The following is a 19923-nucleotide window of genomic DNA, read 5'->3' on the forward strand; positions in this document are numbered from 1 at the left end:
TCGTTGCTCTCCAGGGAGGCCTCGCTGCTGAGTTCCGGGGCCCGGGCCAGGCCCTCACTGCTGCTGCTGCTCCGCGCGGCCCCGAGGTGGGCACAGAAGGCGTGCTCTTCTGACAATGGCGAAGACGAGGACGCCTGACCACAGGCCTCGCCCATGGCGACTCCCCAGAGCCCTGTCCCCGAGCGGCTTCAGCCACAGCGCTCCCCGGCCCCTCCAATCGTTCACTGTTTGCTTCTGCTTCACGCCGACTGCCGGGCCAGGCCCTTCCTCTCTAGGCTCGGCAGGGTTTGTCTGCTCTGTTCACCGATAAATGCAAGCATCTAGCCAGTGCTTGGCACACAGGACACTCGGTAAACAGCTGTGGAATGGACGATGCACATAACATACGAAGACATTTCCTAAGGACTTACCAGTCAAGAGGCTAAGCCTGTCTGTCTGGACTGACTCCCAGATCCTGCTCAGAGACCCCGGGGTAAGAAGTCTCCTCACCTGTCCCCAAGCCAGATTATGACTCTCCTCACAACAGCCAGAACCTTCTCTAACCTTCACCCTCTCCTCTGCCGGATGGACCCATCACAGGGCCACGGCCCAGCTGGACTGGTGGCGGGGGGGTGTGCGTACCCCGGCTGCTGCTGCTGCTACTCTCCACATCCCGCTCATTGATGGGGGAGGTGACGTCCCTGTAGCACAGGCCCCCCTCTTCCAGGGGGTTCTCATCGCTGCTGTTGAAGGTGACGTAGCCCCGTGGAGGCACCTGTTCTGTGGACAGAATGGGGCACGTAAATCCACACGCATGCATAAGGAAGGACGAGTTCTTCCTTCCACACACAACCACCACCTCAGAGGGATCTCAGCAAGGGGAGCCCCAGGACAGCATTCTCTACTCGCCACGGTAACCTGGACAGAGCCGTGCCGTCCGCAGATGAGGAAACAGGCTCCAAGGGATTAGTGCCCAGCTTGTGCCCAGCAGCGGGTGCACGTGGAGCCAGGCCTGGCAGTGGCGGCCTCTCTATCACGCCACGCTGTTGCTTTGCCAAGAGGACAAAGTAGGAGACGGTAAGCTGTATTTACAAATTCCTGAGCCAAAGGAAAACTATACTACAAGGTGTTCCCGCAGCTGGAAACATCTACTCTCATACACACACCGGCCTGCATGGCCCCTGCGACTTCCCAGCACAGGGGCCAGCCCCAGTCAAGAAGATCCAGCTGAACAGGAAGGTAAGAGGCCCTGGCTAAACATTAACGGCAGCGACAGTGAATTATATAACCTCTGAATGTCTGCCTGCGAGAAAACAAGAAGAGGCGGAACACAAACCAGCGTTTAATTCCGCCTTTGCCCCTGCCTCTGCCCCACAGAAAGTACGTGTATTTGCATGAAAGAGCCTGGCTGGTGGGACCACAGGTAACTTATTTTCTTCTTTATACTTTTCTGAAGTTAGAGATTTTTTACATCAGCACATGCTATTTATCATTCAAAAATGTTTTTTAACTTTTGGCAAAGAGCATATATGCACTTACAGAAACTTAAACTTTCACACAGTGTAAGAAGAAAAACAGAATCTCCTGAAAGGCCGGAGCTGAGAGGCTGGCGAACACTCCTTCCTATGCCCCGGCCACAGCTCAGGCAGGACAGGTGGCCTGGGCTCCTCCAAAGGAACAGACTCTGCCACTCATCCCAGAGCCCCGAGCTCCCAGATGGCAGACCGGATGCCCGTGTCCTCACCTTCAGCACCAGCTCGCCAGTCAGCCCCCTGGATGCTGGGAGGAGGCAGGCCTGGTTACCAACCAGTGTCAGGACCCCTTCCAAGGGTCTGAGAAGGGAATCAAGTCCTCACATGGTGTCCTGGCTAGGAGGGGGTTCTGAGGGCTGCTCGCTAGACCAGCGGCCTGGCCACTGATGGGTGAGACCCACACTGGAGTCTGGTCACTCAGGCCAGCATGAGAGACAGCGTCAAGCCCAACTCGCCCCAAGTACTCAGCGCCTGTGCTCCCCAAAAGCACTGCACTCAACACTCAGGAGCTGACGGTCTGACAAAAACTCAGGCCATCTGGAAACTCAGGGTCTAGGGTTCTGGCCTACCAGGTGTCTGGTGGGCAGTTCTCAAATCCACACCCTGAGAAAAGAGTGCAAGGGCAGAGTCCTCCCCAGGGGATGCAGCAGAGACAGGAAGGGGACTCAACGGTCACGTTCTCCCTGCTGGGCTGACCCACCCACGTGAGGAATGGATCCAAGCTCAGCTATCTCTCTCCTACAGGAGAGAATGTTCTATTTGTAGTTTTAACCAACAGAAAGGAAACTCAAAGGATGAACCAAAACCCAAGAGCGAGCCACTGACTAATGTGTCTCCATCCCTGTGACGGATTCTGAGTCCTTGCGCTGCTGCTCCCACCCGGCAGCCCAGGCGGCCCCCACGTCAGGAGCCTGAGAGTTCCTCGTTCTCTCAGACAGAATCCTAGACTACGGTGTCGAAGCCACCGGGATCATGGGGCACTAACCATAGCAAGGCTGCTGTATCCTGCCTCCGAGTCCAATAGCTGTGAGCCTGGCCAAGGCTCGCGGCCCCTCGTGGATGCTGAGGCCCTTCTTCCGACAGGGCCTCTGTCTCTGAGGGACAGGGCAGGATTCATCTGAGGAGCTCAGATCTTCGTATTTTTCTGTGGGTCAAACACCAAAATTCAGACAGTATGTTCAGTGATGGACTAATTTACTAATCCTCATAATGAACTGAAATAAAAATCATCGTAATTGCTTTTTTCCTTTTCCTAAATTAAGAAAAGTGTTCCCAGGATGTCACCTGTAAGAAATGCCACAATGGGCGGGTCCACTGCTCAGATGGGCCACAGGGACATGGGACAGGGGGCTGGGGGGGAGGAGTAAAGCTGCTAATATGGTGAGCAGATCCAACTCATCCCTCTCTCTGAGTTTCCGGAATTTTTTACAACATGTAAGTATGTTAACAGTTAGAAATACATTCTGTTCTAAGCTGAGGTGACAAGTAAGATCCATCTCTTCATAAACATATGGCAGCGGCAGTCACAACTTCTTAAGCCATTTTATATTCTCAACCTGAACAATCTCTTGGGAAACAAGTGCCACATGACAGCTCTGTGTGCTATTTTACGACCTGTCTGAGCTAAAGAGCTCAGTGTGCCCACAGCTGTCAGCATTTTATAGCTTTTCATTGTTTTCCATATTTCATTACACCTAGAAGACAAAATTCAGGGGTTTATTTGTAGAAGGCACCCATTGGGTAAGATCTCACTTTGGAGTTGGTGAACTGGGGTGGAGACATGCAGAGAAGCCCCTCATTACCACTGTATCCCCTGTGTGATGGTGTCTGTTACAAAGCAGTCCTGAGGCCAAGAAGGGAGAGGCTCACTCAGACATGAACTGAAGGCTCAGCCCAGCCACTGCCCAAAAGCGAGAGAGTCACTGGCCCAGTTTCCAAGCCCAGGCCAGTGACGCCAAGTGGACCCCTCCCTCACACTCCAGGATCCATGCCGCCAGGAGGAGACTGGGGTCTATCCAAGCAGAAGCTGAAGGAGTCATAAAAAATAAATGTTCAGGCAGGGGAACCAAGGAAAAGGTGGCTCCACAAATCTGAACCTCCTGACGTGGCCCCTTGATCCCGTACAGTTGGCAGAACAGACAGAACCACACGAACCCCACGCCCCAACATGGCCCAGATGGCAGGGAGCCCCTCAGACGCCAGCATCCCTGATGCCCGGGAGGAGGCGAGCACCCGCTCCAGCAGAGACTCAGAACTCACCCCAAGAATCTGCACAGAGACTAGTGGGTCTAGGAAACACACCACACAGAAGAGAGACGTGGCTAAAGACCAGGCCCAGATGGTTTCACAGGGAATCCTTCAAAGACCATATGGGGGGCTTCCCTGGTGGTCCAGTGGTAAAGAATCCGCCTTCCAATGCAGGGGATGTGGGTTCGATCCCTGGTCAGGGAACTAAGATCCCATGTGCTGCTGGGCAGCTAAGCCCATGCACCTCAACTACTGAACCCGCACTTGCGTGCTGCAAACTACAGAGCCTATACGCCCTGGAGCCCACGCACCCCAACTAGAGAGAAGCCCGTGTGTTGCAATGACAGATCCCACATGACGCAACTAAGGCCCGACGCACCCCCACCAAAAAAAAAAAAAAAAGACCACATGGGACCAATGCTACATAAATTGTTCTAGAGCACAGAAAAGAAGGGAAACTTTCTAGTTCTTTTTATGAAGTATAATATTGAGACCTATAACTGATAAAGATAGACAAAAGAGGGCTTCCCTGGTGGCGCAGTGGTTGAGAGTCCGCCTGCCGATGCAGGGGACACGGGTTCGTGCCCCGGTCCGGGAGGATCCCACGTACTGCGGAGTGGCTGGGCCCGTGGGCCGTGGCCGCTGGGCCTGCGCGTGCGGAGCCTGTGCTCCGCAACGGGAGAGGCCACAGCAGTGACAGGCCCGCGTACCACAAAAAAAAACCAAAAAAAAAAGATAGACAAAAGAAAATCACAGACCAACATCACTTATGAATATCCATACAAAATTAATAAACATTAGCAAACAGAATCTAGAACCACATTAAGAAAAGAGTACACCAAGTGGGATTTATGCCAAGAATGTAAAGTTGGTTCATTAAGAAATTCATTAACATAATATACTGTGTTAATAGATCTAAGGAGAAAATTCACAATCATCTCCATAGATGTTGAAAACACCTTTGACAAAATTCAGCACTTATCCTATAAAAACTTTCAAGAATACAGGAAATGACAAATACTTTCTTAACATGATAACATATATGCAGACTTTACTCTGCAAGCCAGCATCTTACTTTTTTAAAACAAAACATTTATTTTTTATTCTTTATTTTCATTTATATTTTTTATTTTTTGGCCGCACCACATAGCACGCCGATTCTTAGTTCCCCAAACAGGGATCGAACCCGCGCCCCCTGCAGTAGAAGTGTGGAGTCTTAACCACTGGACTGCCAGGGAAGTCCCAAGCCAGCATCATACTTAACGTGGCATTTCTGCTAAGATCAGGGCCAAAGTGAATGCCCACTACCTCACCTCATTCAATAGGGAACTAGAGGGATTAATGAGTGCGATGAAAGCAAAGAAATCTGAGGTACAAAAATCAGGAAAAAAGTAGTAAATCTGTCTCTATTTGCAGGTTTTATGGCAGTGTACCTGGAAAACCCTAGAGAACAGATAAATAAAATGAATTGAGACAATGAAAGAATTCAATAAGGCAGGAGGCGGTAGAACTGTGGACAGACAGCAGTCGCCTTCCTCTGCACAGACAACAAGCCGTCCAAGGCTATGATGGCAGCATTAAGAGGGATAATGCGTTTACAACAGCAATGACAAAAATCAGACCCTCAGGAATAAACTTCAGGTATGTGCAAAATGTATTTGAGGAAAAATTTAAAACCCTCTTGCAAGACACGGAAGTACACTTGAATAAAAGGACGTCCCTTGGTCTTAGGGCGACTCAACAACACAGCAGTTCATTTGTACATTTGCCACAGTCACAAAAATATCAGCACGCTGTTTTTAAGGAGCTAGACAAGTTGATGCTCAAGTTCACACAGAAAAGCAAGTGCCAGGAAACACTGGAGAAGGAAAGCCACGAGGAGGGCCGGCCCCACCAGGTGGCAAAACATGTCAGAGAAAGCCTCTGTCATTTACACAGTGTGGGTCTGTGTGTGCAGAGTCCAGTGGAACAGAACAGGCAGTCCGGAAACAGACCTGAATGCAAACAGAAATTCAGAATATACGGTAAAGATCACTAGGTCAAAAATAGACTTCTAAACACATGATGCTAGGACAACGGGGCAGCTGTTTGGAAAAAAACATCCGTGAAAATACATTGTGAATGGATCAGAGATCTACATGGAGAAATGAAACCATACACATAGATACTAGAGGAAAACATGGGCAATTTGTTGTACAACCAGGGCATAGGGCAAGATTTTCTGTGACTTAGAACCCAGAGGCAATAAATGGATGAATCTGACTACATAAAATTTAAACATCTGAGGCTTCCCTGCTGGTGCAGTGGTTGAGAGTCTGCCTGCCGATGCAGGGGACACGGGTTCGTGCCCCAGTCCGGGAAGATCCCACATGCCGCAGAGCGGCTGGGCCTATGAGCAATGGCCGCTGAGCCTGCGCATCTGGAGCCTGTGCTCCGCAACGGGAGAGGCCACAACAGTGAGAGGCCCGCGTACCGCAAAAAAAAAATTAAATTAAATTAAATTAAAACATCTGCATGGCAACAAACAGCACAAGCAAAGTCAAGAAACAAAAACCAGAGCGATCCCCTCTGTGAGCTGCCCTCCTCCTCCCTGTCCTGCCCATCCTCAGCCTGGCAGTCCCGCCCTACATTCTACACCCTCCCCCCTCAGCCCGGGTCCTGGCCAGGCTCCAGGAGCCAAAGGGGAGGAGGGGACGCCAGCAGAGGCCTGGCCGCAGATGCAGGTACCTGGGCTCCGGTAGAGGCTCTTAGGCAGAGAAGGTGAGTGAGCGTCTATCAGCCCCACAATCTTCATGTGTCCATACTGCTTGGCCAGCATCCGGGCTGTGGCTCCACTGTGGTCTCTCGTGTCCACTTTGACTCCCTGTGAAAGTTTGTAAAAGAAGAGTTAGGAACCTCGCCCACAAAGCAGCCTCGCTTCCGGGCTGCAGACCCTGGAGGAGAGGGAGGGCGCCGGCATCTTCCTGACAAGGCTTCCTGCGAGAAAGTGGGGAAGGCAATCTATCTATCTATCTATCTATCTATCTATCTATCTATCTATCTATCTATCATCTATCTATCTATCTATCTATCTATCTATCTATGGCTGCGTTGGGTCATCGTTGCTGCACAGGCTTTCTTTTTAGTTGCAGCGAGTGGGGGCTACTCTTTGTTGCGGTGCGCAGGCCTCTCATTAAGGTGGCTTCTCTTGCTGTGGAGCATGGGCTCTAGGTGCACAGGCTTCAGTAGTTGTGGCACATGGGCTCAGTAGTTGTGACTCATGGGCTCTAGAGCGCCGGCTCAGTAGTTGTGGTGCACAGGCTTAGTTGCTCCACAGCATGTGGGATCTTCCCAGACCAGGGCTCGAACCCATCTCCCCTGCATTGGTAGGCAGATTCTTAACCACTGCGCCACCAGGGCAGCCCCGGGAAGGCGCTTCTTAGTGACAGGAGTCGGGGGCACCTGGCTGGCTCTGACGCTGCAGACACACACTGAATGGGGAGCATGTGTCCCACTCACTGCACCTCTCTTCACACAGAGAAAACTGGAGACAACAGATTCACTAGAGGGCCAGCCTTTAAAAACCATAATCAGATTGGGAGCACCACCCTTCTGAAACAGAATTTGGTAACTTTTACCCAAAGCCCTAAAAAGTACTTATCATCTTCAACACAACAGTTCCACTTCCACACCACATACCTGCAATAACAAAAACCCGGAGACAACTTAAATGCTCAGGGGGGTGGAGAGTCAGCTATGTTACTGCCATAAGTGCTGGTATTTACAAATAACAAAATTATAACCAAGATTTAAAAAGGACCACGATACAAAACTGTATATATACATTACAACTGCGACAAAACAAAGAAGTATACAGAAAGTAATACTGGAAGGAAATATGCCCAAACTGTTAGTATTATTTTTAAGCAGTAAGATAATGGGGATTTTTCACATCTTCCTAATCTTCTATATTTTCTAAATTTACTACTATGAGTACATTTACTTTTTTTTTTTTTTTCTTGCGGTAGGCAGGCCTCTCACTGTTGGGGCCTCTCCCGTTGTGGAGCACAGGCTCCGGACGCGCAGGCTCAGCGGCCATGGCTCACGGGCCTAGCCGCTCCGTGGCATGTGGGATCTTCCCAGACCGGGGCACGAACCCGTGTCCCCTGCATCGGCAGGCGGACTCTCAACCACTGCGCCACCAGAGAAGCCCAGCACGTTTACTTTTGAAAACTGGAAAAGCCCAGTAAGCTTTCCATTTTGAAAGCTTCAACCATGCAGCCTCGTAGTTGATGGTGGGACTATGAGCCCGTGCTCTGGAGGGCAAATCAGCAAGAGATAGTTGAAACCTGAAAAGTGTGCATGCCCTATGACCCAGAAATTCCACTTCTGGGAATTTAACCTCAGGAAATAATGAAGGATATACACTAACATTTAGGATCTTCCCTGAAGCATTTAGCATAGTGAGAACTGAAAAGAACTAGTTCACTAGGGGATTAGTGAAATAAGTGAGAACACATAAAATGGAACACCACCCACCCACTTACGTGACGGGGCCAAGTGTACATACAAACCTGGGCAGGTGTGCACAAGACATCATTAAGAAAAAAAAGCATATTACAAAACATTCTGTATAATGGAATTCCACTTTGACTTAAAATATTTATCCATAAAAAACTAGGATACTTGAGAATTCCCTCGCAGTCCAGTGATTAAGACTCGGGCTTTCAGTGCCATGGACCTGGGTTCGATCCCTGGTTGAGGAACTAAGATCCCATAAGCTGCACAGTGCGGAAAAAAAACTAAGACACTCAACAATATGTTAATGTGTGCTATCTCTGGGTGATGGTATTATGAGTGATTTTTGCTTTCGGTTTGCTTAAATATACTTTCTAATTCTTTTATAGCAAGTATATATCGCTTGTATAGTAAATATTTACATATGTACTTTTTTTACCCTATTTTAGAAAACTATGATCAACTGACAGTCTTGATTGAGCCCAGTACAGAAGGTGATTATCACACTTCCCTCTGGTAGGAAAAAAACCACATTTGTACAAGAGCCTAATTGAGCTTTACTTTCTATAATCCCCAACTTTCCAGAGCTCTGGTTAGAAATCAGCAATGAAACCTTCAGCCTTAAAAGATCATTTCAGGGGAGTGGCAGGAGGGAAAATTGGATGAAGGTGGCCAAAAGGCACAACATCCTGGGGGGAGAGGCAAAATAGGGGTAGGGAATTAAGAGATACAAACTATTATGTAAAAATAAATAAGCTACAAGGATATATTGTACAAACAGGGAATATAACCAATATTTTATAACTATAAATGGATATAACTTTTTAGTTTTTTTTGGCTACACCTCGCAGCTTGCGGGATCTTAGTTCTCTGACCAGGGATTGAAGCGGGGTCCCCGGCAGTGGAAGTACGGAGTCCTAACTACTGGACTGCCAGGGAAGTCCCTAAACGCAGTATAACCTTAAAAAATTGTGAATCACTATGTTGTATACCTGTAACATATAATATTGTACACCAACTACATCTCAATGAAAAATTTTAAAAAGGCACAAACTTCCAGTTGTAAGTAGAAACTAGGGATGTAACGTACAACATTATGACCACGCTTAACACTGCTATGTGTTATATAGGAAAGTTGTTAAGAGAGTAAATCCAAAGAGTTATCATCACAAGGAGACATATGTATATAGATATTTGTATCTATTTGAGATCATGGATATAAACTAAACTTATTGTGGTAAGCATTTCATGATATACAGAGATCAAATAATTATGCTGTACACCTTAAACAGTGATGTATATCAATTATATCTCAATAAAGCTGAAAAAAAGATAATTTCTAGTTTCAGTTTGATAGAAGGACCCAAAGGTTTCAACCAGAAAAACAATACCATCTTTACTGAAGGATTTTTTCTTTTTTTTGGCTACGCCACGGGGCTTGTAGGATCTTCTTAGTTCCTCGACCAGGGATCGAACCCGCACCCCCTGCATTGGAAGCATGGAGTCTTAACCACTAGACTGCCAGGGAAGTCCCTGAAGGATTTTAACTAATATCTTTTTTTTTTTTTTTGCAGTACGCGGGCCTCTCACTGTTGTGGCCTCTCCCGTTGCGGAGCACAGGCTCCGGACACGCAGGCTCAGCGGCCATGGCCCACAGGCCCAGCCGCTCCGCAGCATGTGGGATCTTCCCGGACCGGGGCACGAACCTGCATCCCCTGCATCAGCAGGCGGACTCTCTACCACTGCACCACCAGGGAAGCCCCACTAATATCTATTTTTAAGCCTGGAAGACTTCAACTTCAGATTATACTAAAGGGAAAAAAGAGTAGTAACACTATTCCTTAGTGAGGAAGAAAACAGAACTGACAACAAGAAGGCTCCAAAGGAGAGGGAAGAAAATATTAGAATTTCCATCAATTTATCCTTTAATTTTTTTTGTTTTTTCTATTTTATAATGTACATAATATGTAACTAGAGAAGAACATGATGGAAGTTCATTTTAACTGACAGGAAGGTGGGATCACAAAGGTGAGAGGCCGTGAACCAGTGTGATGGCGGGGGGGGCACTCCCCATGTGGAGGCCATGGCACCCTCAGCTCCCTCCTAGGAGAGGCCCAGCCCACCCTACATGGTCCTACGGGAAGGAGGGACATAGGGTACAAGGGAAGTGGCTGCAGCCCCTTCCTCCCCTGGCAAAGAGCACGGGGTGCCCGGCCTCCAAGTGTGGAGCCTGGCTAAGGTCAGGGGACTAGGTGGGCTCACCCATGACTGAGCAGGAGGAAATTTGCAGGGAATGAGGAGCATCCACACAGGGCCAGCCAGACAGCCACCCTAGCAAAGGAATGACCTGGCCCATCAGCCAAAAAGCAACCACCAGAACTGACCAGCCCCTTCCACTCCTGATTAGTGCACTGGGGGAGGCTCACTGTTGATCTCCTGAGTTTGATAACTGTATGTGATAATGAAAGAGAAAATTCTTGTTTTAGGAAAAACATACTAAAGTATTTAGGAGGGGGACTTCCCTGGTGGCAAAGTGGTTAAGAATCCACCTGCCCATGCAGGGGACATGGGTTAGATCCCTGGTCCCAGGAAGATCCCACATGCCATGGAGCAGCTAAGCCCGTGTGCCACAACTACTGAGCCTGTGCTCTAGAGCATGCGAGCCACAACTACTGAGCCCACGTGCCACAACTACTGAAGCCTGGGCGCCTAGAGCCCATGCTCCGCAACAAGAGACGCCACCACAATGAGAAGCCCCACTTGCCACAACTAGAGAAAATCCATGTGCAGCAACAAAGACCCAATGCAGCCAAAAAATAAAGAAAAAGAAAAAAAAGAAAATGGTTTGTTTAAAAAAAAAAAAAGTATTTAGGAGGAAAAGGGCATTATGTCAGCAACTTACTTTCAAATGGTTCCAAAAAAGATAATAGGTATATAGACTGATAAAGAAAATGAAGTGAAATGCTAACATTTGGGGAATTCAGTGAAGGTACGCAAATTCTATGTACTATTTTATAACATTTCTTTAAGTCTGAAATTGTTTCAAAGTTTAAAATTTAGAAAATTTTCCAAAATAAATCCAATACAATTTGTTTTCCCTACATACGAGTCGCCCACATACAATCTCAGACCCAGCCGAGAGTAAAGGCACCAAGTGAGGGTGTAATCTGCACAGTACATAAATGATCAAAAGTCTGATTCTCTAACACGTTTTCCTTTTAAAAAAATTATAACAGTAACTGTCCCTTATGGTCTCTAGTTCTACCTTATTTAAGATCAGGCTCTAAGCTCAGAGGCAGAAGTTATGCTTTTCACAGCCAGAGCTCCCTGCCCCGCATCAATGCCTGTCCCTTTGCTACGTCTTAAGGAGGCCTAGTTCGTGTGAGTGGAACTACCTTCAAAGAATAATTATGTTCAGAAAAGGAAGCGCAGATGGCAAATAGATATATGAAAAGATGCTCAACCACACGAGAAATCAGGGAAAGGCAAAAATCAACAGGAGACCACTCAGCTGATAGCAGGTACCAAGGGTTTTGAGGGGACAGGAGACACAAGCTATGAAACGCTGTCAGAGGTGTGCAAACTGGGACACCTACGGGGGAAAGCAAGGTACACTCTCTAGTGAAGATGCACCCAGCCTACACACCCAAAATTCTGCTTTGAAGAACACATCCTGATCTCCTAAAGAAATCCCTTCACATGTGTGCAAGAGGACAGGTAGAAAATGCTAACTGCAGCACTGATAGGAATAGCAAGGTGGACATGACTTAGGGGTCCACTGACAAGGGAATGGAAAATATACCGTATTCATACATTCAATAAATACAGAGCTGATAAAATGAGTGAACCCCGTCTACATGTACCACACTGTGTTAAATGACACAGTCATTATATAAATATATAACATATAAATAAATATATTATTTATATAAATCTTTAAAATAGATAAAATAAGTCTACATGCTGCTTAAGGACACACAGCATGTGATGAGAGTATAAAGTCAGGGACAGGAAAGGTACAGACCAACATCTGGATAGTGGTTACCTCTGGAATCATGTGCATTAGTTGTATTAATATTATCTCTGTACTACTTTGAATGTTTAAACTACTTCATAATTTTTAAAATAAATTTATTATTTTTATTTATTTATTTTTGGTTGTGTTGGTCTTCGTTGCTGCGCGTGGGCTTTCTCTAGTTGCGGCGATCAGGGGCTACTCTTCATTGCAGTGCGCGGGCTTCTCATTGCAGTGGCTTCTCTCGTTGTGGAGCAGGGGTTCTAGGCACGTGGGCTTCAGTAGTTGCAGCACGTGGGCTCAGTAGTTGTAGCTCATGGGCTCTAGAGCACAGGCTCAGTAGTTGTGGCGCACGGGCTTAGTTGCTCCGTGGCATGTGGGATCTTCCCGGACCAGGGATTGAACCCTTGTCCGCTGCATTGGCAGGCAGATTCTCAACCACTGCGCCACAAGGGAAACCCCAACTTCATAATTTAAGAGTCATAATGCTTATTGCTGTATGGACACCGTTCAGGTTGGTACAACTTGCTCTTTGGATAGCTATTTGGCAACATCCACGTTATGGCTGTACTTAGGCTACATCCAAAACTTCTACCTTTAGTACCAAACTGTAGAGATGTGGTCGCACAAGTGTGTGCAGAAGTATGTGTGCAGATATCCCGCACAGCACTGTGCATGATGGCAAATACAACTTGATTCTATCTGCAGACCACTGTTAGAGAAACTGATTCATCCCTACAAGGGAGTGCTATGCTGCCATACAAGAGCTTTATATCTACTGATATAGAACAATCCAGGATAGACAAGTTTAAAAAAAAAAAACACAGGATTTCCCTGATGGCACAGTGGCTAAGAATCCACCTGCCAATGCAGGGGACGCAGGTTCACTCCCTGGTCAGGGAACTAAGATCCCACATGCCACGGGGCAACTAAGCCCGTGTGCCGCAACTACTAGCCTGTGAGCCACAACTACTGAGCCCGTGTGCCACAACTAGAGAGCCCTCACACCACAGCTACTGAGCCCGTGCACTCTGGAGCCTATGCGCCACAACTAGAGAGAAGCCCACGTGCCATAACTAAGACCCAACACAGCCATAAATAAATAAATAAATATGACAATTCATAAAAGAAATACAAATGGTCAATAAATATGTTTTAAAATGTTCACTCTCACTAATAAGTACAAACCAAAACAAGATGCCACTTTTCTCCTACCAAACTGGCAAAACTTTACGATGGTAGGGCTGGTGAGGATGTGAGAAAATGGGCATCGTCATGTATTACTGGTGGGAAGGACAAGAGAGACATCTGTTTAGTGGGAATTTGTTAGAACTTACTAAGTATTTCCCCCGTTGAACTTTTTAAACAACTTTATTAAGATATAATTCTTCTACCATGCAATTCATCCACTTACAGTTTACACTTCAATAGTGGACAGCCACCACCACAATTTCAGAACATTTTCATCACCCTGAAAAGAAATCCTGTACCTCCCCCCAGCCCTAGGCAACCACTAATCTACTGGTCTCCACAGATACGCTTATTCTGAACATTTCATACAAAAGGAATAATACAATATTCAGCCTTTGTATCTGGCTTCTCTCACCTAGCATATTTTTTTTTTTTTTTTGCTGTACACGGGCCTCTCACTGTTGTGGCCTCTCCCGTTGTGGAGCACAGGCTCCGGACGCGCAGGCTCAGCGCCCATGGCTCACGGGCCCAGCTGCTCCGCGGCATGTGGGATCCTCCCGGACCCGGGGCACGAACCCATGTCCCCTGCATCGGCAGGCGGACTCTCAACCACTGCGCCACCAGGGAAGCCCCTCACCTAGCATATTTTCAAAGTCTATTCAGGTTGTAGCACGGGGAAGTACTTCACGCCTTCTTATGGCCAATTAATATTCCATTGTATGCATGTAACAATTTTATTTATCCGCTTATGGACATTTGGGTTCTTTTCACCATTTGACTATTACAAACAATACTGTTATGGACATTTATGTACAGGATTTTGCCTGGACCTGTTTTCAGTTCTCTTGGGTATATACCTAGGAGTGATATATCCAAGTGCTGGGTCATATGGTAACTCTATGCTTAACTGTTTGAGGAACTACCAGAATGTTTTCCAAAGAGGCTGCATCATTTTTCATTTACAGCAGTGTATGAGGGTTCCAATTTCTCCACGTCATTACCACCTCTTGTTATTGTCTTTTTTTATTATATTATTATTTTCCTGGTTATTTTGATTTGCCATTTTCCCTGATGACTAATGGTGTCAAGCATTTTTCCATGTGCTTATTGGCCATTTGTGTATCTTCTTTAGAGATGTATCTTTTCAGATCCTTTGCCCATCTTTTTATTGTCTTTTAATTTAACTTCCCTGTTTTTTTTCTTAAATTAATTAATTAATTAATTTTTGGCTGCTTTGGGTCTTCATTGCCGCGTATCGGCTTTCTCTAGTTGCAAAGAGTGGGGGCTACTCTTCGTTGCAGTGCACATGCTTCTCACCACGGTGGCTTCTCTTGTTGCGGAGCATGGGCTCTAGGCACGTGGGTTTCAGTAGTTGTGGCATGTGCACTCAGTAGTTGTGGCTCGCGGGCTCTAGAGCGCAGGCTCAGTAGTTGTGGTGCACGGGCTTAGTTGCTCCATGGCATGTGGGACCTTCCCAGACCAGGGCTCAAACCAGTGTCCCCTGCGTTGGCAGGCAGATTCTTATTAACCACTGCACCATCAGGGAAGCCCTAATTGCCTTTTTTTTTTTTTTGCGGTACGCGGGCCTCTCACTGTTGTGGCCTCTCCCGTTGCAGAGCACAGGCTCCAGACGCGCAGGCCCAGCGGCCATGGCTCACGGGCCCAGCCGCTCCGCGGCATGTGGGATCTTCCCAGACCGGGGCACGAACCCGTGTCCCCTGCATCGGCAGGCAGACTCTCAACCACTGCGCCACCAGGGAAGCCCCCTAATTGCCTTTTTATTAGGACCTATTAAGTTCAAAATGTGAGCACCAGCAATCCCTCTTGTAGAAATACAGCATACAGAAATAACTGCATGCGTGCTAAAGCTGTGTGTGCCAAGATATTCCCTGGAGCACTGCTTATAATTGCAAAATGTTAGAAACCTAAATTTCTACTATTAAGGAACTGACTGAACTAACTACGGCATGGATACTGCATAGAATACCATACAAAGGTAAGATGTCTATGGCATATTATTTTTTAGAAGCTGCAGATCAAATACACAGTAGAATCCCACTTTGTTCAAAACAAAAAGCCATGTGTTCGCAGGTGTCTACAGACATACTTTCTCAGCAGAGGAAAATCCTGGGTCTCTTTAACAACCAACTGGGCATCTTGTGGGGGAACAGGGGGCGGGTGGAAAAGGTAGGAAGATCTTTGCCTCCTTATTCTATATAAATTTTTTAAGTGATGGGATGATGAGTGCTATTTACTGTTTTAAAATTTTTGCATACTTTTCAAATAATACTATTTTTTTTTTTTGAATTAATACTATTTTTTAAGTTATTACAGGAATAGGTGTCTATAGTTGCTTACCACTGTACCCCTAATGCCTAAGCACCACTCAGCACTTGGCATCAACAGATACTCAATGAAAATGTGTTGAATAAACAGATGAAGAGCAGTTATTTCTGTGTAGGAGAAAGTTCTGTTACAGTTTATTCCTCAGTGATATGATGCCTCACTTGCTGTGACTAAATTATAAGCTAATAAACAGGATCACTTACATGATTCAGAAAATACTGCACGATTATTTCATGGCCAGCGGCAGCCGCTTCCATCAAAGGAGTGAATCCATATACGGGCTCCCTGCAACATCGAGACTGCAGTCAGATGATGAGCAGAGGAAGCTCTCGGGGGCAGAAGCTTGCCTGCTGCCAACAAAACCTCAGTGACGCAAAGTCACCCATCCCTAAGCCTAGAGGGCTCCCTGAACGGGGAGAGATGAGAAAGTGAGTATCAACACATCAGTCCCGTGGTTTCTACCCCAGGTCAAGTCTTTTGTTCCTAAGACAATCTGTTTCCCATCTTCACTCCTTCTTAGCTGTTTCCCCCGCTGCTACGGCCTGAATCTCTACTTAATCACAGCAAAAAGTAGCTTTCGCCCTTCACTTCTCACAGACAGCTAGCACCTCCTCTCCACCTACCCAGATATCCTACATTTTGAGATCAACATCCTCTAGGAACCCTTCCAGGAGCTCCAGGACTAACCATCTCCTGCCCTCACTACACCTAATGCTTACTTATGGCTAACTCAGTGCCCTCTTCAGAGTGCCCCACCCACCAAGTCCTCACTGGTTTCACCTGGGCTAGAAGACAGGAAGCAAGCTAACCACTGGTTTTCATCCGTTCGAAGACACACACTTTTCACGTTTTAGCATCACTGAAGTCAGAATGTCAGTAAATGAAATGCATTTTAATTAGGAGCATTTTTTTTCTTTCTTAATGGCCTGTAAACCTACAGTGTGTTACAACGGCTGATACCAGCCAGGGTGTGCAGTGTTAGGTGAATGCTGGGTTGAAAGAGGATTATCATGGTGACATGCTTTAGACAACAACCCTACTTCCAGCTTTTATTTAAAACTCATGACTGTTTTCAAAGTATCACCTCACCTGATACATACAGAAGGCAAGAAAGCTAAAGGGATTTAGCATTTAATGCATGTCAATTCAGTGCCACACACTATGTTAGGCACCTGTTATATGACAGAACATGTCATTCTTCTAACAGTTCTATGACATGGGCATTGCCATCCTGTTTTCAGATAAAGGAAATAAGGCACAGAGAACTTAAAATGTTGCACACAATGCCACCTGACAGATGCATGAGAAAGCTAGAACGATCCCCATGCCTCCACGCCTAGGCAGGACTGTCCCCTCCGTCCCTTTGTCTTGAGCCTGTCAAACCAAGGCAGGGGCTCCCTGCACCCCAGCCTCTAGCTGCCTCGCCAGTTGCCCTACTCAGAGTCAGACGTGACCACCTCCCTCCTGCGGCCACTTAAGACCTCGTAATCACCTCACATTGGCGTTCGCTCCACTGTCCAAAAGGAACTTGACCATCTGCTGGTGCCCAGCACTGGTGCAATGGAAGAGGGCAGTCCAGCCTTGAATGTCCTTCATTTCTAGCTCAGCACCTTGCTTCAAGAAAACACAGAATGCTCGTTAAGGCCGCGTCTCCTCTGCGCAGGGTGGGCGCCCTCCAAGCCATCACGCTGAAAGAATCGAAGTGATTACCCGAGCACACGCACGCACACAGGGGCCTGCAGTGGTTCACGTCTCTGCAGAGCGGCCGGGGGCCCCTCAGGTTTCTGGCCTGAGGCCCTCGTAGCTCACCTGGAGGAGGAAATAGGCGATGCTCTCGTTGCCACAGCTGGAAGCCAGCATCAGCGGAGTCTGCCCTTCTGGGGTCGGCACATTCACACTCACCCCCGCCTCGAGCAGCAGGTGCACGATGGTATCGTGTCCAATGTAGGAGGCATACATCAGCGGGGTCCAGCCACCACCATTCTTCTTATTCAAATCTAACTCTCTCCTAAACAAACGCAAGACATGCTAGACACGCCAGCCATCTCATAGGTGGGGTTTACCAAAGCCGGTGGCCAGGCCAGGCCAAGAGAAAGAGCAGGAAGTGCTGACAGGAAGCAGAGTCATATGCCACCCTGGACATCACTGGCGGGGAGCGGGGGGAGTGACTACACTTGCCGGACAACTGCCTTTGCAAACTCCCTCAAGTTTGCCTCCCTCCTCCGATTTTTCATTCTCATCTGCACCCTCCTCCTACCCTAAGGCCAGCAATTCTCTTTTTTGCTACCACCAGCTACATAGATGGTTCTCAACCACGGGAGATTTTGCCCCCAGGGGACAGTTGCCAAAGTCTGGAGACATTTTTGGTTGTCACAACTGGAGAGGGAAAAGCTACTGGCATCCGGTGGGTGGAGGCCAGGGATGCTGCTCAACATCTTATAGTGCACAGGACGCCCCTCACAACAAAGAATGGCTGGCCCAGGTTGTCAGTAGTGCCGAGGCCGAGAAACGCTGACCTGGAGCCTTGACTACCTCCCGCCAACAGACCAGTCTGCTAGTCCAGAACTGAGGGGAGGGGAAAGAGGAGGGGACTCAGACAGTGGACGATTTCTCCTTTGTCGTCCCACCCTACAGAAACATTCCTGGAAAAATCTGTGACCAAAGAATCCTGTCTTTCTCACTGATTTCCATTACAATTCTGGAAAAGTGTTTCCCACAGGAAAAACAATGCAGGCTTCCCAACCCAGAGTTTGGGGTCGGGGGATGGAAGTAAGACCCACTTCCAGGAGCATCCTGCCTGTTTCACGCCCCAGTCTTTCCTCCTCCACAATCCTGGCCTCCAGTGGAGGTACCAAGTGACAGTCGACCCATGCAGTTCGTGCCTCTCCTAGATACACACACTAAGCTACACCAGACAATTAGTTTCCATTCACCAGCACGTTTTACTGACCCTGGCTTTGGACCCAGGCAGCCATTTCCCAGGTCCTGATCCCAGGAATGCAGGGGTAGCCACTGGCCGGGAGAGCCACCTGGAGACCAGCCCATTCTCACCACACGCCCTCCCACATGGACAGGGAGGCGCCCCTACCCCCACCCCTTAGCAGAGCGGCCCTGGGGCTCTGGCAACCCCCTTCAGCCGAATCCTCCCTTCTGACCCCTCCAAATCCCCCTCGGGTCCCCAGTGTGTTTACTGTGCACCAGCCTGCGTCTCAGCAGGTGTCACAACCCCAATCAGAACACAAACACTTCCTAGAGCTGTTCTGGACTGTTCATTTTAACAGCACACCCGAAGGCTTAAAGCCTGTGAATGTTAAAGGAGCAGAACTATATAGGTGGGGTCGTGGTGTCCCTGTCGGGGGATGTGCTGCCTGCACACCTGCCCGGTATAGAAGTACCAACTGGCCAGATGCTCATAAGTGATGGCTACGACCTGGGAGCCAGAAACGGGACTTCCACAAGGCTCTGCTGTAACTCCCCAAGCTGGAACTGGAAAAGGCCCAGGTAGGTATGGACATAGGTTGTTTCTCTAAGTTATCAATGAGATGATAACAGTGAGCACAAAGTGTGGCGGACAAAGTGGGAAGAGATGAGAAGATGGATCCCTTTCCAAAAATTACATTGAGTATCAAACCGTACTTCAAACAAGAAGGCGCTAATAAGCAGTGCTGTTTAGGGGGACCTAATATGCACATAAGATCAGTGAAAACGGCATGTGGGCAGTAAGTAAGGTGCAATCCTCCAGGTGGGGATAACCCCACCTCCTTCTCTATGGCAGAAGCTAAAGGGGAGAGGGCGGCAGGAGGGATTAAAATGAAGCTTCTGGGGAAAGAAGGCCATAGGGCACTGCTTTCAATCTTTATTTTTGTTTTGTTTGAGCATTTCTGCAATTAGTGAAAACCACAAAATTACTCTGGTTAAAGTAAGCCTGAAATGAACAATTTCTAAGCCTATGAAAAAAGTTTAAGCTGCCTTTTTCTTCCTTGGAATCAAAACTGCCTTCCTTATTGGCGTCCAGCATAAATCATCCCTGACAACAGCCCAAGAGAAGCAGCAGTTGATCCACCCAAGGATTAAATGTCTACAGCTGTGGGCAAGGCCCCCCCCCCCCCCCCCCCC

General features: G+C 47.7%; 1 protein-coding gene across 12 annotated transcripts in view; it reads right to left on the bottom strand.

Moving 5' to 3' along the window:
• The window catches only part of ANKS3 (ankyrin repeat and sterile alpha motif domain containing 3), a 30677-nt gene that overhangs the window by 5461 nt on the left and 5293 nt on the right, over positions 1-19923 (bottom strand). For 7 of the 12 annotated variants that reach the window (XM_024759399.1, XM_024759398.1, XM_024759396.1 and 4 more), the window contains 7 exons: positions 17617-17815; positions 17300-17421; positions 16011-16092; positions 6486-6621; positions 2497-2655; positions 544-759; positions 2-109 (listed from right to left, as the gene is read on the bottom strand). In XM_024759399.1, the coding sequence (XP_024615167.1) occupies positions 2-109; positions 544-759; positions 2497-2655; positions 6486-6621; positions 16011-16092; positions 17300-17421; positions 17617-17815 (1022 nt within the window). Of the gene's footprint in view, position 1; positions 110-543; positions 760-2496; positions 2656-6485; positions 6622-16010; positions 16093-17299; positions 17422-17517; positions 17816-19923 lie in introns of those variants that run through there. The other 5 variants (XM_024759400.1, XM_024759405.1, XM_024759407.1 and 2 more) reach the window with 4 other exon arrangements.

This window comes from Neophocaena asiaeorientalis, unplaced genomic scaffold, assembly GCF_003031525.2.
Source record: "Neophocaena asiaeorientalis asiaeorientalis breed wild unplaced genomic scaffold, Neophocaena_asiaeorientalis_V1.1 scaffold254, whole genome shotgun sequence".
NCBI lineage: Eukaryota > Metazoa > Chordata > Mammalia > Artiodactyla > Phocoenidae > Neophocaena > Neophocaena asiaeorientalis.